The sequence below is a fragment of the Cynara cardunculus genome, assembly GCF_001531365.2.
Source record: "Cynara cardunculus var. scolymus isolate 2C chromosome LG 1, CcrdV1, whole genome shotgun sequence".
NCBI classification, from domain to species: Eukaryota; Viridiplantae; Streptophyta; class Magnoliopsida; order Asterales; family Asteraceae; genus Cynara; species Cynara cardunculus.
In genome coordinates, this window is record NC_037528.1 from 24,631,200 (window position 1) to 24,652,105 (window position 20,906).

General features: G+C 34.7%; 3 protein-coding genes across 4 annotated transcripts; 2 read left to right on the forward strand and 1 right to left on the reverse strand.

Moving 5' to 3' along the window:
- The first annotated feature begins 284 nt into the window (after nt 1-284).
- Nucleotides 285-4,369, forward strand: LOC112512306 (serine/threonine-protein phosphatase PP2A-2 catalytic subunit-like). 2 transcript variants are annotated; one of them, XM_025118194.1, is made up of 11 exons: nt 285-594; nt 1,553-1,609; nt 1,790-1,873; nt 1,979-2,050; nt 2,168-2,239; nt 2,574-2,614; nt 2,826-2,892; nt 3,421-3,612; nt 3,685-3,774; nt 3,859-3,966; nt 4,056-4,369. In XM_025118194.1, the coding sequence occupies exons 1-11, from the start codon at nt 502-504 to the stop codon at nt 4,119-4,121; spliced, it is 942 nt and encodes a 313-aa protein (XP_024973962.1). In that variant the 5' UTR covers nt 285-501; the 3' UTR covers nt 4,122-4,369. The 2 variants fall into 2 exon arrangements, with proteins under 2 accessions (XP_024973962.1, XP_024973955.1); XM_025118187.1 differs by having other exon boundaries at nt 1,979-2,239.
- Nucleotides 4,370-6,511: 2,142 nt separating this feature from the next.
- On the forward strand, nt 6,512-10,477 carry LOC112519992. The gene is made up of 6 exons (XM_025128299.1): nt 6,512-6,918; nt 7,752-7,844; nt 8,094-8,327; nt 9,087-9,189; nt 9,557-9,786; nt 10,117-10,477. Exons 1-6 carry the CDS (start codon nt 6,611-6,613, stop codon nt 10,331-10,333), a joined length of 1,185 nt encoding a protein of 394 aa, XP_024984067.1. The 5' UTR covers nt 6,512-6,610; the 3' UTR covers nt 10,334-10,477.
- Nucleotides 10,478-10,942: 465 nt separating this feature from the next.
- Nucleotides 10,943-15,945, reverse strand: LOC112505286 (serine/arginine-rich SC35-like splicing factor SCL30A). Its single transcript, XM_025109443.1, has 6 exons — nt 15,890-15,945; nt 14,931-15,113; nt 13,213-13,290; nt 12,075-12,236; nt 11,613-11,771; nt 10,943-11,489 (listed from the first exon to the last, which is right to left on the reverse strand). The coding sequence occupies exons 2-6, from the start codon at nt 15,101-15,103 to the stop codon at nt 11,171-11,173; spliced, it is 891 nt and encodes a 296-aa protein (XP_024965211.1). The 5' UTR covers nt 15,104-15,113; nt 15,890-15,945; the 3' UTR covers nt 10,943-11,170.
- Between the last annotated feature and the right edge of the window lie 4,961 nt (nt 15,946-20,906).

Below are 20,906 nucleotides of genomic sequence, written 5' to 3' on the forward strand. Positions count from 1 at the left end.
ATATGTTTGATGCACTTTTTTAATTAGGCCATAAAAATAAACACTATAACATGAAAAATAAATATAATTATTACATGTGTATTTTCGGTGGTTGTTTCGGTCCAAACCGTTGACAAGAATGTTCAAATCTCAGACCCGATCGAATCGAACGGTTTGGCTATTTTTCAAATCGGATCGAACCGTCAAACTATTCAAACTGCAAAAAGGGTATAGTTTAACTTGTTCGATTTAAAATGATTTTTCTAAGACCTTTAAAGACAAGTTATGCATTTGCTTTGAATTTTATTGTTAAATAATTATTGAATCCAAGAAAAGGGAAAGGGCAATAACAAGGGTTTCGATTCTTTACCACCATTTACATATTGGTTTCACCACCACCGTCTTCTTCACTCTCTCGCCCAACCCTCAAGATTCTTGCAGATTTTCTTTTTAGATCGTATCATTTACCAATCCAATATCCAAGATAAAGCTTTTCCTATCTAATTATTGGCCAAAAACAATATGAGCTTGGGTCCAGCTGTCTCGAGCGCTAATGGCAACGTCGATGAATATATTTCTCAGCTCATGCAATGCAAACCCTTATCGGAACAAGAGGTTTTGCTTCCTAAATCTTTAATTCATTCTTACTTATTCTTGGATTGATTGATGATTTGTTGCTTTAGGTTAAATTTGTGTCTGATCTGATAATTTGAGTTCAGTTATGGTGCTTATCGTTTTCTTTCGTACAGATCTGCTTACTGGCTCAGATCTGGTGTAGTTTAACTTTGAAACTTATGTTTTCAGTTTGAATTTAGGAGTTTTTCGAATGTCTTTTTGTAACTTAGTTTGAAAGTATGTCTGTATCTTTCGGTAATTGGTATCTAATTAGATTTAAGAATTTATGGCTCTAAATTGTTATATGAAAACAGCAGCAAAGATTACATAATAATTGGAGTTAGATTGTTAACTGGCTCTTAAGTTCTAAACTTAATAGTTGGTGACTTCTGAGCTGAATTTTTGTGTGTTTAATGGATCTTTAGCAAATAGTAAAGTTATGATTTCATTTTTTGAAATTATAAGGAAGAATGGGGAACATAACCCCCAAAGATTTAAGCCTAAAGCTTGTATATTACACTTGTTAATACAGATTAAACCTTTTGTGTTGACTATTTGTGTCTGAAAACAAAAGGGGCGAGGGGGAGGGAGGGTCTTGTAACATCTGGCCAACCCTATCAGCTATTGTCCACCTTATCCACACTTGGACTCATTGTTTTAGAACGCGCTCGATAGAGGTGATAGAGGAGGTATCGAGTCTCTTACCGGACAACTTTAGACCTTTGTTTCCCTCTCCAGCTGATGTGGGATCTCACAATCCAGCATAGAACAATGATATGCTTCTGATGAACTCTATTGACTATTGCTATACCACTGTAAGATGAATGCAACACATGATCCAGTATTTAAATGGTGTTTAACTGTTTATTGGATGCATCATATTAGTTTTGTCTGTAATGCTTTTTCAGTTTCATTTCAGTAACAAAAATTCATAATATTATGCTTTGATGCGATGTAGGTTAGGGTGTTATGTGAGAAAGCTAAGGAGATCTTGATGGTGGAAAGTAATGTACAGGTATACTTGTTTTCTATTCTGCTACGCGTATGAATTTATGTATTAAATTGGCCTTATGTTCTGATTAAAAGATTCATAATCAGAAATTATGCTTCTAACTGCACATAAGTGTCATTGTTGTCGTAAAGTGATGTACCTGAGTTGAATTAAACTCATCGGATTTCTGCATTTCTGTTCCAGCCTGTAAAAAGCCCGGTGACCATTTGTGGTGATATTCATGGGCAATTCCATGATCTTGCAGAGCTCTTTCGAATCGGAGGGAAGGTGTGTTTTCTTATTTCGTTAATTTGTTTTTCTCATCTTTTTGCATTTTGAACTGTGTGCTAAGTATGTTGCTCTTTTGATACTATTCTTTATTTTCCGTCATAGTGTCCGGACACGAATTATTTATTCATGGGAGATTATGTTGATCGTGGTTATTACTCGGTGGAAACTGTAACAGTAAGTCTTGGCTGCCATGCTTTCTTGTTGATTATTCTTTTATCTTTTACTGATATCAACAACTTGAGGTCCAAATTTACCACTATTCTTTTCATGCTAATCTTTTTACCCTTTCAGTTATTGGTGGCCCTCAAAGTGCGCTATCCGCAACGCCTCACAATTTTAAGAGGAAACCATGAAAGTCGTCAGGTACAATTTTCGACTATATCCCAACTCATTTAACAAGTGGGCTGTGGCTCTTTTTTTAGTTATAGTGCTCGTAGGAGCAGAATTATTGTTACACTTCATTAGTGTTCTAAAAATTGCATACAAGTTTTCAAGAGTGACAATAACCCTCTCCGTTGTTCCTTCTGTTACATACAAATTTTGTACTCACTATCTTATTTATTCTTTATCTTTCCGTGTTATTTGTCACAAAAATTGTCTGAATGTTTGTAGAATGTTTATGATATCCATTTAATGTGGACAAAGTAATCTTTTGGTGTTACAAATGACCAAAGCTGAAATGTTTGTGTTTGTGCAGATTACTCAAGTCTATGGGTTTTATGATGAATGCCTACGAAAGTGAGTACTCCCATTCTTTGGTTACCTATTCTCTGTTAATGGTTACATGGGTGGTGCCTTTAATTGGCTAATATGTTTACGTGTATCTTAGATTTGATATGGTTGTTGGAATTTGATTCACTGATATATCACACATCAATATAATGCATTATATAACAAATCTCGTGTTCATCTCCGTGTTCTATAATTATAGCTTCTTGACCTTTTGCAGATATGGTAATGCTAGTGTGTGGAAGACCTTTACAGATTTGTTCGACTATTTTCCGCTGACTGCATTGGTTGGTATCACTTGCCCAATTCTTTTAAGCCAGTTTTCGTAAATTCTGCTATTAGAATTTGTAATTCATACCAAAGGGCCTTTGGCCTAGCGGTATGTGAGTCTTTGGCCTCCTAGGAGGTCAGAGGTTCAAACCTCATCAAAGGTGAGGAGGGTGTGTGAGTTTATTTGTTGCATTTGCCGTATATAAATATTATATACTTCAAAAAAAATTGTAATTCATATGGAAGGATAAAGGTCCACAATGAAAAAGGCACGATTTTAGAAATGTGTAAATATCAAACTTTTTAATCACGTATATCACAATTTTACCCTTAATAATAGATCGACAAATGAATGTTTCCATCTCATAATTAAGGGTATAATTGGAAAGTAGACGCTTACTTTTTAAAGTGGACGACAAACTGAAATAGAAAGGTGCAAACTTTTTTTGGAACGTAAGGAGTATAATATATACACTTTTTGTGGGTTGTTATTTTCGGTTGCTTTTTGTAATTTGCTGATACCGATTTCCCACCTCTATTTCTAGGTCGAGTCCGAAATCTTTTGCCTTCACGGTGGATTATCTCCTTCAATTGAGACCCTTGATAATATAAGAAATTTCGATCGTGTTCAAGAAGTTCCCCACGAGGGACCAATGTGTGATCTTCTATGGTCAGACCCAGATGATCGATGTGGTTGGGGTATCTCACCCCGGGGTGCTGGATACACATTTGGCCAAGTATATCTTGACGCCTTTGATTTCATTCGATTTATATATACGGTTACTGAACTTTGCTTCGTATTTTATCAGGATATATCTGAGCAATTTAATCATACCAACAGCTTAAAGCTGATTGCAAGAGCACACCAGCTGGTGATGGAGGGATTCAACTGGGGTCATGTAATAACTTCACAATCCTTACATATGCACGTAATTTATCGCACATTGGTTGGTATATAAATCAGTCTGTAATTGGTATAACAGGAACAAAAGGTTGTGACGATCTTTAGTGCACCTAATTATTGTTACCGATGTGGGAATATGGCTTCGATTCTTGAGGTGGACGACTGCAAGGGTCACACCTTTATTCAGGTCTCAAATCTTTCTGATCTCTTTTGCATACGAAAACCATTGTGGTGGATGATTTGAAAGGTGACTAAAGAGAATATGTTGTATTGCAGTTTGAACCAGCTCCGAGGAGGGGGGAGCCAGATGTAACCCGTAGGACACCAGATTACTTTCTATGAGGTAGCGGTTGCAGTCTGTTTTGGGTTGGGCGTGAGCCGCGTGCTGCTTCATGCAATTGCAATGTAAAACGGGCAGGTGATGGTTCGTTTAACGTAGCCGAAGAGGCTTGGAAGAAAAGGATTTGGTGAACAAGTTAAGTGTAGGAGTCGTGATTTATTTTTGGCTGTAGAAGCATAAAGTTGATGGGGGATGGGAGATAATATAGAAGAAAGACGATTTAACATCATATGATCATGGGTTTTGATTTCGTCTTTTTGTTGTTAATTTTGTCCATCCATGTTATATTTTTTAACTTGATTCTTTAATTGTAGTTAAAAAAAAATACTTGCTATCTTGTATTTGTTGGTGATTCTTATTGTTGAATTATACCATATTGTGTTCATCTTTCTATATGCTAAATCATATGTGATTTTGCACTGAATTCACATGTGGTTACGTGCGGACTGTGACTTCAGGTCACAGTGTGAATCACATGTGATTTTTCTCATGTTCTTGTTTGAACCCGATCCTATATTGTAACACTTAATTCTTCTAATGATTCATTTTCCAAGGCTTGATTTAGGGTTTTAATTTTCATTATTAATCTCAGCTTGATTTATAGTTTTGTTAGAAATTTGGTTTTGTATCATATATTTTTTATCGAATTTGCACAAATTGGTTGTTAGTGTTCTTGATATTCATAGTAATTGTTCATGAAGTTCTTGAACAATAAAATATGTTTTAGAGTAAATTATGTTTTTCGTTCTTGTGGTTTGTTAAAAATTTCATCCTTGCGGTTTTGAAATTTTGTTTTTCATACTTATGGCTTGCAATTCATTTCTATTTTCGTTCATGATGCCAAAACATTACTTTTAAGTATGAATGACTAAAATAGAAATGAACTTTAAACCATATGAAAGAAAAGGGCAATAAAATTTTTAAATCAAAACAGTAGTGAATTATAAACCGTAGGGATAAAAATTTTAATTTCAAAACCATAAGAACAAAATCGATATTATCAACAAACCATCGGGACTAAAAACATAATTTATTGTATGTTTATAAAAAAAAACAATGAAAAATGACCAAGATGTCCCAATGTAAGGGATACTTAATGACAGAGAACATAACTTGTTATTTTTTAGCTATGATTTATAAGTTTTTGTTATTTTATTAATATTTAAAAAATATTTTACATATATAGAGAGAGAGAGAGAGTTGCGTTATTATACAACCCTTCACATTTGTACAAACAATACAACTCAATCTCAACCGTCCATTTAATTTGATGAATATATGATTTCATAGAAGTTTTGGTCGTTTCCTAATATAAAGTATTCATCATAGTTAATGAACCTTATTTATCTTCTATAAATATTCAAATCATAATAAATGAATCCCCATCAAATCTATAAATATCTCAATTAATTGGGTTGTATTGGTTGTACAAATAAACGTGGTTGCATTTGAAATATACCCTATATATATACATACACACAAATATTTCTGCTCAAAAGAGAATATCAATTAAAAAAAACAAATAAACACGTCTTAATCATCTATTGATTTTAATCCAACAGTTAACCATTCATTGATTTTAATCCAACAGTTACTAATAATAAATGGGTAGTTTGGACATGCTACAATATGGATTGCTATTTTCGTAGTTTGGAGAAATCGAAACGAATTGGTCTTCTCTGTTGGCAACCAACATTATAACCATTCGGATATAGTTTTTGACACCCAAATTGATGTCGTTTTTTCGGACTTCGTCATGATCAAAATGTCTTTAACATCTCATGTATTTCATGGCTTTCGGAGAACTTCAGTTATAATTGTTATGAATAGATCTTCACCAAGGTCTTGGCTCTTTCTTTAGTTGATTTTATGTATTTCATTAATTTTTGCACCTTACAAAATCTAAATCTCGTATGCCAACCACAAGGGTGGTGTTTGATTGGTTTAAGTTTGACTTCAAAGGTTAAAAGTAACAGGAGGTCTCAGGTTCAAATTCAAGGAGGAATAATTTCTGCACCTTACAAAATCTAAATCTCGTATGCCAACCACAAGGGTAGTGTCTGATTGGTTTGAGCTTGACTTCAAAGGTTAAAAGTACCAGGAGGCCTCAGGTTCAAATTCAAGAAGAAATAAAAATCATCTTGTGGCTACGAAGGTTCAAATGCAGTGACTCTATGTTATCTGCAAAGTAGATGGTCATTCTGGGATTAATCGACTTGCATAGCGGGCTGGATATCCAGGTTAATAAAAAAAAATCTGGTATGCCAAATTTTATTTATAAAATTTATATGCCTTCAAAAAAACAATAAACTGATAGAATTACATTTTTACCCTTCTCGTGATTTCTATTTTTAATTTCATATACATTTGTAATGTCGAGATTCAAGTATTTGGCGACCCAAAGCTCTCTATCTAGTCTTCTCCCCTTTTAATAAGAACTAACAAGAACCTCCCATTGCCACTCTCATCACTCCTCCCAACCCATCCAACAATGGCCATCCCCAAAACCTCTAGGATTAAACCCAAATCCAGATCCCCAATTTTCCTACTCACAGCCGCCATCTCCGCAATCGCCCTTCTCTACTTTCTTTCTTCACTAATCTCCACTACTGGATCAGATGCCCTTCAAACCCCCATTTCAAGTAACCGTAATTCTCTTCGCCGCACTGATTCAGAAAAGTTTTTGTATTGGGGTAACCGAATAGACTGTCCCGGAAAGCACTGCGAGTCATGCGAAGGACTCGGTCATCAGGAGTCCAGCCTCCGCTGTGCTCTTGAAGAAGCAATCTTCTTACGCAGGTAAATTCCCCCATTTCATGAGATGAATAGATTTGCCATCATTTCTTTTTCTTTTGTTGAATATAGTGATCCTGTTTATAAGGTGTATGAATCTCTTCACCTTGTGTTACTCCTTGATTTTCTAGAACCAATGGGCTAATGTCAAAAATTGATGCAAATTATCTAGACATTGCGGAACATTTGATGATTAAATTAGACTGTATCATAACAACTGTAAATGCAGCCTGCTACAGGTGGTTCAGAGATATAACCCTGAACTTGTGAATTGCCCAAGGAATTGCCAATTTCATGAATGGTCGGTGGGGAAGTTTTAATCCATTGATGTGGTTTCTAGGTTCTCAAATAGAGAATTATAGATGGAATAATGGTTTGCTTAAATTTCTAAGAAAATCAACATTTAGCTAGCACAAAGTACTAGATTTTTCCTGAAAATGGATGGGTAATCTTATTCATGTTAAGTGTATAAATCCCTATTCATGCGTGCCTGTATTGGATTAGTAAGGTGATCAAATGTATACACATTTAATACCGGCTAAGAAGTTCGTGGCGATGACATTATTCTTATAACAACAGATGACATGTTAATGGTAAACAGGAATCTTGTTTCTAGCATTAACTTTTCTTTTTTCTCTACAAAAGTGGGGTTTGACAGTACCGCAAGTGCAATTACGACCATCTATCTTGTAACAAGTAGATTGCATGCATGAATTTGTTGTTTCGACTAAAATTCCATCTGTATGATATTGTTAATCTCCTTGCATGAGAGTTACAGTGGGTACCTTTTGCATCAGTGTAATCTTCCTGCTCTTTTTGCTGTTTACTTTTTCTTGCAGAACTTTTGTGATGCCTTCTAGGATGTGCATAAATCCAATCCATAACAACAAAGGGATTCTGCATCATTCCGACAATGTTAGTTCAGAGGAAAGGTTTGTTCTTTTTCACTTCTTATAAGTATGATCAAGGACTCCATTTGCATAACAGTTCAGTTTTTGCCAAGGAAACCTAATTTTACTCAAATATCTTCAAAGCCAATGTGAAATCGTGAATCCCATGGTTCAGATGAATAAGGACATACATTTTGCACATGATTCGAATATATCTTTTTCATTATACCTTATATGGATGGTAGGAACACCTATTTGTTTTAAATAATGTATTAGTTACTGTCATTTCAGGTGGGCTGCTAGCTCTTGTGCAATGGATTCCTTGTATGATTTGGATCTCATATCCAACACGATACCTGTAATCCTGGATAATTCAAAAACTTGGTTTCAAGTTATGTCAACAAGTATGAAGTTGGGATCTAGAGGAGTTGCCTTAGTGGAAGGAGTTAGCCGGGCCGATTTAAAAGAAACAAGTCAATACTCGAAGATTCTACTTATAAATCGAACTGCAAACCATCTATCATGGTAACAAACCTGCATAAACTCTCTACATGTATACCATACATATACACACAAATGCAAGCACATTTAACAATGGAGATGGTTCAAGAGGTTGTAGGTCTAAATAAACAAAAAATTCCTTCAAATAACCTATATTCTTCTTGGTATGCTTTCTTAGAGAAGAGCTAATTCTGATATTCATATAAATGATTATTATGCATCTTGTGATACTACCAACTCTGTTTTAAATTTATAGTTATACTAGAAAGTAAAAAATGATCACTAACATATGTCGTGTTTTTTGTTGGAATGTTGTAGCGTGGGATGAAATCTTTATAAACTTGTTTGGATAATTGCATCTTTCCAGCTGTTTCTTTTCTTCACTTTTATCAAAGATTCAGAGAGAAAAACAATCATAAACTCAAAGATTCGGAAGCAAATCTTGTACTGAATTCTATGTTGAAAAGTTGCTTGGTGGTATATCCAGTTTTTATACACTTCAATTCCAAATTATTCCTCCAAACCTCCAACTTCGCAGTAATACCTGGCCTAGTCTCATCAAAATATATCATCTGTGAAAAGCCTAGACCATGGTATATCCAGATTTTATAAAACGGTGTTCTGCATCTGTTGGAAATTATCATCAACCTGGCATTTATTTGTTAAGACCACATTTTGTTCTCTCTTCCTGGCCTCCACTTTCTCTTAGTTTAGGCGTCATTTGGTCTATTTGAATTTATCATTTTGTGTTCTGTGTAGGTATTAATCACCATAATCATTCAGGTTCATGGAATGTAAGGATCGAAATAATCGCACTGCTGTGTTGTTACCACATTCATATCTTCCTTCAATGGCTGCCAAAAAGCTTAGAGATGCAGCAGAGAAGGTCAGCCTTTAAATGTTACGGTTTCCCTGTTTCTTAATTTTCTTTTCTTCTTTTTTGCAGAAAAATTTGATGCAACTTGCTTCTTGTCCTCTAGTCATGGTCCTAGATGTATGTATATCAATGTAGTAGTTTATATGCAAGCGAAATAATAACGTGATTCAACATAATGTGCTCGCGAAGTTTTATTGGACCAACATATTCATTATCACAAAACGTGATGTGTTGCCAAACATGCTTTATATTTAGCTTACGCAAACACATTCTTTTGTGTTATGTGTATGCTTTTTCGTACTTGTGCTAATTGTTTGTCACAAAAGGGCGTGGATGTTTTGTTGATTTCTGACAAGTGAGAAATGCACCCTTGCAGATTATGGCGCTTCTTGGTGATTATGATGCTATTCATGTTCGACGAGGTGATATTTTAAAAACAAGAAAAGATAGGTTCGGTGTTCCAAGGACCCTGCATCCTCACCTTGACAGAGATACGCAGCCTCGGTTTATTCTTTGCAGAATTGTGAAGTGGGTTCCACCAGGACGGATGCTATTTATTGCTTCAAATGAGAGGACGCCAAATTTCTTTTCACCTCTTTCCGTGAGGTAACTTGTCATTACCCAACCTTGTTTCAAAATCGAAATAGCATGTTAGATTTGCATGTCGCTTATTATTCGGGGACTTGAACAAGTTCACCCTGATTAGGAATTGGACTTTTTTGGATAGAACAATTATATAAAACTTATTAGATCTCATCAATGGGGTTATTTTCCAATTCTATTATATCTGTATCATTACATTCATCAGAGATTTTCATCATCATCATCATCATCACCACCATGACCATAAGTTCATCACAAATTCATGCTGCATTATTCATAATGTAGACAAATGCAAATGCCGATGTAATAGCAAAGTTATCATGTTTGTTGCAGGTACAAACTAGCTTATTCATCAAATTACAGCAGGATCTTGGATCCAGTAGTGGAAAACAATTACCAGTTGTTCATGATAGAAAGGCTTATCTTAGGTGGAGCCAAAACATATATCAAAACATACAAGGAAATCGATACCGATCGCAGCCTCACAGACGATCCCAAGAAGAATACCAAGATATGGCAGGAACCTGTTTACACTAAACAAGGATGCTGATCCCCACATCCCCTTCCTTTTTATTTCTTTATCTTTATCTTGTAATATGTTTGCATGAAGCTTCTTGTATATTGTGTTTCAAGTTTGTAATACAACCAAATATATGATGAATGATTCTTTCAATCCATATCACTTTTCATTCAATGCAAATACCTTCCTTCACTGCTTATTAAGATGGTATTTGAAGCATCACAAGCCATTTACCAAATAAAGACCTACAATCTTATCCCATTAAAAGCATGGCAACAACAGAGGTTCTTACCTAGTAATTGTGGTAGAAGACTTTTACTCGGCAAGTGCTTACCCAATGAAAGCATTTGGTAAACGACAAATCACACCCAAAGTGATGGTGACTGAATGTTGTGTTGCTATAGCTTAATTTACATGTTCTCTTCTCTATATTTTATGCATCTAGTGTGCTATATAGCTGCTGGATCCAATCAATAGTATAAGCCTAAATATCAAACTTGTTTCATAAAATTTGAAGTCATCTTTCTTGCAACAAATCACAAGTAGACAAACTAATGTATTTCAAGTCTAGCTTGTTTCTAGCGTGCAGTTGAACCCTAATCTTGACTATAATTTATCAATTAATCGAAGCAAAAGATAAAAACAACGGGATCTCAAAAGGGGACGATTCTAAAACACCACAAGGACCAACTTCAGTACAATTACAGACAGTAGCATCACCACGATCATAATACGAAAACATTCATAAGAGTCGATCAATCGACTCAACTACATCATCCATCATAAAAGTTGCCAATGTCTACTAACATAAGTTTTTTTTTTCATCAAATGACTGACCGTTCACAAGCCATAAAAGTTCTCATAGATTCAGGGGCTCGGAGAAGCATCCCTATCGGCTTCAGACCTGGAGTAATCACGTGGAATAGGGCTTCGGCTTCGGCTGCGGCTAGGATCCCTTGCTGCCCGTCTCTCCCTTACAGGACTACGATCTCCCCTTGGTGGGACCCGCTCCCTCGCAGGACTTCGACTTGGGCTCCTTGACCCATTGTAGGGTGGAGACCTCTCCATGACAGGACTTCGACTGCGACTCCTGGGAGGCCCATCATAAGGAGGGGAACGCTCTTTCACCGGGGATTGTGAGTATGACCTTTCTCGACTATGCCTTTTCTCTCGAGGTGAAATAGACCTACCCATCATAACCAATACCAAAAAAATTAACATTTTTAAAAACATATGAAAAATAATACTGGATTGAACTATAAAAAAGTCATAATGTGGGGCAGTCAGAAAGAGAGAATTGCAAACATACCTCACGTGCTGCTTTCTCTTTGGAGGAGGAGAGTATTCACGGCTGTGAGATCGTGATCGTGTGTAGCGTGGAGGAGGAGACCGAGAGTAACGTGGCGGTGAGCGGGAGTAGCGAGGCGGTGGTGACCGCCTGCGGTCACTAGGCCTTCCACTACCACCTCTGCAATAATATATATAGATCACATAATTCAACTTTCATGCTATAACTCAATGACAATATATTTGTAAAGTTGGCTTAATTTCAACACCACAAGACACAATCAGATTATACTACAAATGTTTTTATGTCATAATGTCATCAAGTCACACTGAAAGAGAGTTAAGCACACTAAATCAAAATCCACCAACCGTGGTAGCAAAATGAAAGACTCACTTTGAGTAATTAACTTAAAAAACCTACTTACTATAAAGAAAAATAAACAAAACCGGAAAAATTAATAATATAACAAGTCAGTTAACTTACCTCCGTTCTCTTTGTCGCATGTCAGTTGGCTTCTTCCGGTTCTCCTCTGCAAAAACAACCGTCAGCTGTCGGCCCAGAAGAATCTGACCATCCATCTGGTACTTTGCTTCTGCAGCATCAGCAGGATCTAGAAATTGAACAAAGCCAAACCCTCGTGGCTCCCTACACAATTATGCAAAAAGTAGATAACAGAAAAGGGTCAGTGGCAATTCGCATCAACCTCTGTTCTTTTGACCGTCTAAGTTGAAGACAATGTACATTCGGGGCTGTTTGTAAAACTCAAAAGGTGCTGTCAGCAAGAAATTTGACAAGATTCATGATCTCAAGATGATTTACTAACAAGAACTCTGATTATCATTTGACAGAATTCAGAACCAATAAATCAAGTAGTGTTGTGTGTGCACACCACCCTTTTGGTTCTACATGACTTTTTCAAACAGCCCCCGATCAGTAAAATGATACAAACAATAAGCTTCCAGTAATTTGAAAGGTCGTCATCATAAGCAGATAAAGCAAGCACATGGCTGCTGACCTTGCAAATGTGAATATTAATATGACTTGAAATTCTTCAAGACTTGAAATCTTGAGATCTTCCAAATGAAATCAAACTCAATTTCCTTCTCATCTTCATTACCAAATACACCACCTTGAACAAAACTCTTATTACTTGATTGGTGTCAAGAGAACCCTTACAACTGGAATATATCAAGAGAACCCTTAATACTTGACTGATGTCTTCAAAACTTTTACCTCACTTCACTGTTAAATCTCAACAGCTTAAAAACCCAAATTTGAGACATAAGATGGTAGATCAAAATTATTGAAAGACAAAAGAAAACCAGCATGACAACAGATCAAACAAGAAAAGAAAAAGTTGATATTTATCTCAAAAAAAAAATACTTCAACAATCTTTCAGTTAAAAACAAGAAACTTAGAATTAAGAGTGCTAGGTCTATACAAACTAATGAATTTTATAACCAATGACAATGGTAAAAGAGGTTTTCATGTGTAAAGGGGGTCACATACATTATAAACATCATGACCTAGTCTCAAAAAATTGAAGGGGGAAAAAACGTTTATGTATGCCAAACTGGCAAGAACACATAGATCATGAAAATGAATACTACACCAGCTCACCCGCTATAATAATCCCTTGGCAAATAGATGTCCTTTAGGGGACCAAATTGTCCAAATGGCCTCCGAAGGTCTTCAGGACTGCAAACATCAGTATGTAAATAAGAAACAGAACAGCTTATGACAATGTTGGCATAGTAATCATGACATGCAAAGCAAATGATGACATAAAACGAAAACAGTGTCGGACACGCCATTTAAAAGGAAGAGCAATTTTAAAAAACTGATCAAATAAGAAGACAATAATCTAATATTTGGATGCAAAAAATCAATAAACAAAAAGGATAATTAATATGTCACAAGAATCGTAGCATGTCACCAATATACCAAAACAGTTAGCAACTAGCAAAATTTTAGAAGAAACTTTGATTAAAAAGTTAAAACAAAATTTTAAAGGTAAATTTAAACAAAATTTACAGCAAAAAGAAATAGCAACTTCATTAAACATTAACATTAAAAGAAAGCTTATTTTACAAAACTAGGTTGTAAAATAAACTAGCAGCTAAAATTTCACCTAAAAATACGAGTACTGTCATAGATCTTAGAAATATGGTTAAGTACAAACAAAATATAGCAAGAAAAAATGAAAAGGAATGGAAATACATTGAGACAAGAGAGAAAAGAGAGCAAGAAGATAAAGACGACTTGAAAGAGAGAGTCAAAAATTGATGCAAAGCACTGTATGCAAGAATGAGGAAAAGATTCAGAAAAAACCAGTGTAAAAAACCCTAGAAAAATCTGAAACCCAATTTTTGAAGACGCTAACTAGAAAGGACAGGAGGAGGCTAACAATGAGCTGATGATGTGTAGAATAGTGTAAATAGCGAAGATAATGTTGGCAACAGAAAGAGAGGTCCAACAATGTTCACAAAACACACCACCCATGTGCTCTATTGCAGAAGGCACACAATTTTTCCTACACATCACCATGCAAGATGGAATGGCCCCAATCCTCATTTCTGCTATTGCCTTGCTCCATAGCTATGTTGAATAGCAAAACTATCTTAACCAAAACAGAATCTACAGCATAGTCATTAAAAAAAGAACAAAGTATCAAGAAGTTCAAAACCAATGCTTTGCAATAAGCAACAAACCATGCAGTCGCAGTTCATTCCAACACATTATAAAATAGAGCTTCACTACAGCATAGCATTAGCTTATTACTTGGTATGAAAAACAGAATAAGAATCTCTGTTTAGCACTTCAAAATCACTAAAAGACTGCATAAAGCAAAGAATTAGACTACAGTATTAAAATCAGAGTTACCATTAGCATCACGTAATCAATCACTGTAGCTGATATTTACCAGTAACATTATAAATTCCAAAGATAACTGTATCCGTACGTCACAAATCACAACTGATGAGAAACAGGATTCAACAGTGTTTTGCACCTTTATATCAGTGTCAAAATCTTCCATCAAGTGTTTTAAAAATATATCAGATAGCATGCAAGGATAGATAACTAGGGGAAACAAACAACTCAAAATCCTCCAGTTGAAAAAAGGACAAAATATAAACAGTTATTTACTCAGTACAATGTCCTGACGTACCAATTCCTTATAAATAAGAAGCTTGGACATCCATTTGTTCATAGCAAGCAGTACAAACACATGGACCAACATGGATTCCAAAAATAGAAGCCAAAATTTGAAACAAACTAAGTTGCAAACAGAACCCAATATGACATCTAGAAAGTGGATGGAGGTAGTAGGAACAAACCGGCAATCATGACGAAGATTGCGAACTAGAAGACTGGTCGGAAGATCTCTTCCACGGCCGCCGCCACCACCACCACCGCCACCGCCGCCATAGCGACCCCTTGGACTAGGGCTCCTTCCCCTTCTCCCGTGACCACCCCTAGGTGGTGAAGGAGAGTAGCTCCTTCCACCCATTTACTGAGTGCTGTTCAAGAATATAGGAAAACAACAAAAAACTTGTATCAATATGCACATTGAAGAATATTCACCACAACAAATAGAGATCTGAACCAAGTGATGCATAAAAGATTAATTTAAATCTCATGAAGTTCTGGATATAGGAAAAACTAAGTTTCCATGAAGTAATTCACACAATTAGACATTAAGAGATTATCTGCAAAAAAATCCAAGTTTACGCTACCTTCTTCACATTTCCAGCATCTAGAATCTTCAGTTGCAAAACCCAAACTTGAAAGGAGTAATAACCACACAAGTTACTTATTTAGTATATTTTAGTAGCAGACATCCAATCCAAAACCTTAACAACAAACCCGGTAATCAAAACACTGAAAATCTGTGCACTTTAACACCCAATACAAGCCATGTACAATTACACTCTTTCTTCACAATCCCAATCAATGAGGCATAAGCTAAGCCAAAATCAACAGCCAAAAAGAAGGTATGCATAACGAAGGAAGTTATAGAGTTCACTACCAAACCCTAATACCAATAAACTAATGAATATGGGTTTATAGTTAATAGCTATGCGCTTAAACACCCAAACGAAATGCTGCAGCTACCAGTGTAAAAAATCAAAACCGAATATAATATGAATTAACAACCATTGAGAGGAAGAAACAAAACGAGGTTAAATTCAGCGATTACAAGTGCAAAACAAAGTGAGATCCGATGAAAAGCCAACATCATGCTTCGAATAACGTAGGAGACTGATCTGAATAAAAAAGAAAAGATTGAAGATACCTATAAAATTTGCAGAAGGGATCTCGACGATTGGGAACCAGACGGAGAGAAACGACTTAAAGACGGCGAGGTTATGCACATCACAAAATGCCGGCTGGGGTTTTTATCTCCTAGGGCAACATTTTCGACGAGACGAATAGAAAGATATTCCAATAATTACAAAAACAGTCCTTCAACTACTTATAAATCTCTTCTTTTTCACCTTTTACTTCTAATTTTGCAATAACGGTCCCAATTCTAGAGTCGTTTCACTTTTATTTACAAACAAAGCATTGTATTTTTTTCTAATGCAAATTAAATTTCCAAAAATAAGGTTTGTTGAACAAATTACATAGAATTGAAATATATTATTACTTATATTACTATGATTTAAAAATGTTGATTTAAATTAGAGATGTATGCGGGTTGGGTACATTTAAACAAGAGAAAAGTCCAAACAACCCAATGGACTTTATTGTTTGGAACAATTAAGTCATTGGACAATTTTTTTGAAACAAATAAATCATTGGACATTCTAGAATCTATTATATAACTCCTTAGACTTTTTAGAACTTGTTAAATAGATCATTATTCTTGAAAATGTAATATGTAACCTGAATAGAAGGTAAACCTCAAATTTTAAAAAAAAAAAAAACTAATAATATCCTACAAAGTGATGACTCCCTGTCTCCCTCTCATCTCCACACCACCGTCTTCTTGTCGTCTTCACACCACCGTCGCTGCTTAACGCCCCCACGCCACCGTCTCCCTCTCGTTGGTCCCTGCTGCACCACCCCTGTCGTCGCCATATCACCACACCACCCCTGTCGCCACCGCACCCAGCCCTATCTCCGCTTGTCGCCATACACCACCTCCCATCGCTGGTCGCTGTTGTTGCATCGTCCCTATCACGGTCCCGCTGCAGTTTGATCTAATCAGATTTGTTCCAATATTGTTCATCATATGATTACATTTTAATATGCAACTTACGTATCTACAATATCAAAGATGAATCCTGTCGATTATTATAAATTTGTTCARATTGAGGATGAGTTTTATCATGAGCTATGAAYATGTCGATTATTATAAATTTGTCCAATTGCCTTACTACAAAATATGAATCACTCGATCTTCTAGCATAAATCGATCGATGTTAATGCGATTGTTTATCTGTAAAAGAACATTAAAGAAAACTCACTAGTTGGATGGGTGTTTAATTTGCAATAAATAGGAACTACTGTTGTCATTCTCCATTTTCATCAACAATGCTTCCTTTAACCATACAAGAACAGTTACCCCTAAACGTTGAAGATGGACCACTATTCATATTTTAGGAACCCATGATTCATTTTCTATATAGTCAATATGTTTGTATCTTTTTAGGTGACATTAACTTGGACTCTTGTTGAGTTGATAGAGATCTGATATGTGTTTTGGTGTTTTTTATTTTATTACAAGTTTTACCATCTTCCTGTATCGAGATTGAATCTGGTTTATATTTATCTTTTTCTTTTAGTCATTTTTAGAAACTAATTGTTGACTGGTGATGCACAACAAACATTAGGGTTGAGTTGAACTTCTTAAATTTATACTATTAGTTCATAATTATTTGATTTTATTGCAAGATGTTAATTGTGACCAGTTCTACTCTACACGTTCTTTGTGATATATAAAGATAAGATATTTCATCTTTAGGATAAGTGTTTTAATAAACGCCTCCTAAGTGTTTTATATTTTCTTTTCATTTGTGAATTTGTAATGTCATTTTGTGCCATCCTTTCTAGAGTATGATAAGTTTTGTTTTCATTGATGAATCGTGATGAAATCCTTATTCTTGTTTACATAATGATATCTGATTGCGATGGTGATTATAGTGATGATCCAAGCTATGAAATAAACGATAATTCAAGTGAACATATGTCAGATTCATTATCTTTAGACCTTGAAGATGAGAATGATATAATCAACTTAAATTAAATAGTTGATGATCAGTTTCTAAATAAGCTTTGTATTATAAACACGATTGACAATATTGAGTTTAATATGGATGAAGATGATGATAAGTACGACTTTGACATTTACCGACTATTTAGTACTACGCAGCCTTAGCATGCAAACAATTATTTTATAGCAAATAAATTACACCATTATAACATCTCGTCAATACTTTCAAATCAATTACTTCATAGCAAATAAAATAAGATGGCTACTAGTTTGGGACTTGAAAATTAGCAATATTAGAGTTTAATTGATGTATGAACCGATGATTCGTTGAGAGTTATAAATGAGAATATGAGATGACAAGAATTGAAGTTGGGGTCCTAACCTTCTATTTGTTTGGTGGGTTTATAGGGCGGATGAACTTGAATTAATGTAGTAGCGGACCGCTTGGAAATTTAAAAAAATAGGGGTAATCTGCCCTTGGGGATAAATCCATCATTAAACTCGTTTTAATACGTGGTTTTTTACAATGAACTACGTTAATGTTAATCAATTTGTAAGCGTAGTATTAATAAAAAATTACCTGAGTCTATAATTATGTAACAATGGGAACATTAAAGATCTCTCAAGATAACTACATGAACTACCCATACCAATTTCGATTAAACATGTACAAAGAATATTTGAATTGTAATAGTGCTCGTGAATATGTTGATTTAAATGATTGATAAAATAAAAAAAAGTTATTTTATCTCTAATAATATTTTTTATTTTATAAAAAAAATGATTAATCAGAATATTAATCAAATAATGATAATTTGAGAGGAAATTTGGAATACAGAGGCGAGATCAGACAAGGAGGCGAGAGGGTAGGGTTTGAGGTGGTAACGTTAGATGGTCCTACTGCTCCACTTGCTTCTATTCACAGTTCTAGATAAGTATTTTTTATACCTTTTGATCATACAACGTGACTTACATTTTTGCTATCCACACTACGTGCATTACTCCATTTGTCCCATGAAAATCGTAAAGTCTTTTTTTTTTTAACCTGGATATCCAACCCGCTATGCGAGCCGACTAATCTCAGGGCGACCACCTGCTTTTCACATAGCCTGGAGTCACCGCAATTGAACCTCCGTAAAGTTTTCTGGATCAATATAAGTGGCATCAATGGTTTATGGTGTGAAATGGATAGATAAGTTATTTTTAGCTTGAAAAATTATCATAAAAAGTCTCATGGGACAGAAGGAACATTTCTTTCTTTCTGAAACGACATTGTTGATGTTTTAGAGATTAAGATATGATTGTCTAAATGAAAACGGGTTCAAGCTACCTCTTTTAGTCATAACGAATTATTTATGATTGTTGGAGAAGTAAAAGTTGTAGGATATTAGCTATTAATGTCGGGTACCCATAAACCCTCTTTTATGTTTTTGAATTATGATAATTGATAAAATAAAGAATGAAAGAAAACACAAGTTGTCATCACAGTTTTGCCACCTGCATTATTCATTTACATGAGATTTACCAGGTTCATTTGGTTTATGTTCTTGCAGGAAGTCTTGAAAATGGCAAAAAAGTCAATTTTATATGTTGTATTGTATCAAAGTTGTTCCCGAGCACCAAACCTTGTACTTCCGCAAAATTTGTTTTTTGCTAACCATGTAAGTTTGTATCCTGAAGGTGGGATCCGAGAAAGAATCGAAAAGGGCTAGGTGGACTTGATTGATGATTATTTAAAGATAAAAAAATAACCAATATATCCTGAATTAACGAAAAAACCAACGGTTACTGGACGGAGAGACAATATTAACAAACATCAAGAATAAAAACCGATAAAATGAAGTATAGGGACCAGATTCGTTAAAGTAGACAAAAATTAGGGACAAAAATGGAACTATACTCAAAATTAAATTTTGCTGAAAAAACTATGTACCGCTGCCAGGACTTGAACCTGGGACTCCCTTTTTAGGCGGAGCCGAAAGATAGAGATCTTTTTCATTGGGTTGTGCTACAGCGGATCATTTGTGTTTCCTCTCACATTTATTTTAGTTATCCGCTAAAAACATAAAGGAAATAACTCCGTCTTTTGTAATTTCATAAATATCGATACACCATGCAGCATTCAGGGTCGTTTATTTAACACTTTCTAGATGAGTATTAGAATTTTACCTGGTAGAAGGGCCATCCCTGGGGGAGGGAGGGCCGGACGTACGCCCTGGACCCATAAAAATTAGGGACCCAAATTTTTTTAATATATATAATAATAGTTCAAAAAAATTTGTAAATAGAAGAGACATAAAATAATTAGTATCTAATATGACAATAAAATATTTTAGTACTACATTAACTATTAAAGATCCAAACATGTATAAATTAAATATACTGGAGAAAAAAATACATAAAGAGGTTAATATGCCGTTCATTATATAACATTATTTAATGTTTTTCTAAGTTTTTTTTAATCTAAAACCGACGTCTAAAACTACTTCTTTTGTAAACTTTGATATATTTTTCATAATTTATCTCCCATCGACTCTTTTGATTGTTCCATCCTCGCGTAAGTTCTATTTTTATATTAGAATATGTTAGATTTTCTTGTTATTAACAAACAAAACCTCCATCTTTTGAAAAAAAATACAAACCATTGAGACGGTACAACTTATATCTATATTTATAATAATAAAACTATAATTTTTTTCATAGTTGTTTTTTATTATCTAATATTGAGTGTATAAATCTTATGTACTCTTCTATCTCTAAAAAAAGAATACGATATCAAACTATCACCAACATGAGTTTTTTAATTTATATAATTTATGATTCCAGAAAAATTTGTTTTAACTCTAACCCTATGTTCTTGAGTCTTTCTTTTACATAGGAAAGAGAGGAGAGTAATGGATAAAGAAAAATATTATGTTCTCAAGATTTTTTTAGGGAAAGGAAAAAGATTATATCAAATTTTATTATTTATTTCATTATTTTCCTTCCTCTCTCTTCTCTATTAAAAACACAAATATAAAAACTTTATTTTTTGTCATTTCTTTTATTTTTCTTTTCCTTTCTCATGCTTTACAATCCAAAATATTACATTCTA

Excerpts from the sequence above, each read along its gene's own strand:
- LOC112512306 (XM_025118187.1), top strand. The coding sequence starts at position 502 with ATGAGCTTGGGTCCAGCTGTCTCGAGCGCTAATGGCAACGTCGATGAA. Across the intron at positions 1,610-1,789 it reads TGGTGGAAAGTAATGTACAG|CCTGTAAAAAGCCCGGTGAC; the intron begins GTATACTTGTTT and ends TTTCTGTTCCAG. Across the intron at positions 3,775-3,858 it reads AGGGATTCAACTGGGGTCAT|GAACAAAAGGTTGTGACGAT; the intron begins GTAATAACTTCA and ends TTGGTATAACAG.
- LOC112519992 (XM_025128299.1), top strand. The coding sequence starts at position 6,611 with ATGGCCATCCCCAAAACCTCTAGGATTAAACCCAAATCCAGATCCCCA. Across the intron at positions 6,919-7,751 it reads GAAGCAATCTTCTTACGCAG|AACTTTTGTGATGCCTTCTA; the intron begins GTAAATTCCCCC and ends TTTTTCTTGCAG. Across the intron at positions 7,845-8,093 it reads AATGTTAGTTCAGAGGAAAG|GTGGGCTGCTAGCTCTTGTG; the intron begins GTTTGTTCTTTT and ends CTGTCATTTCAG.
- LOC112505286 (XM_025109443.1), bottom strand. The coding sequence starts at position 15,103 with ATGGGTGGAAGGAGCTACTCTCCTTCACCACCTAGGGGTGGTCACGGG. Across the intron at positions 13,291-14,930 it reads AATCTTCGTCATGATTGCCG|TCCTGAAGACCTTCGGAGGC; the intron begins GTTTGTTCCTAC and ends TGATGTTTGCAG. Across the intron at positions 11,772-12,074 it reads ATGCGACAAAGAGAACGGAG|AGGTGGTAGTGGAAGGCCTA; the intron begins GTAAGTTAACTG and ends ATATTATTGCAG.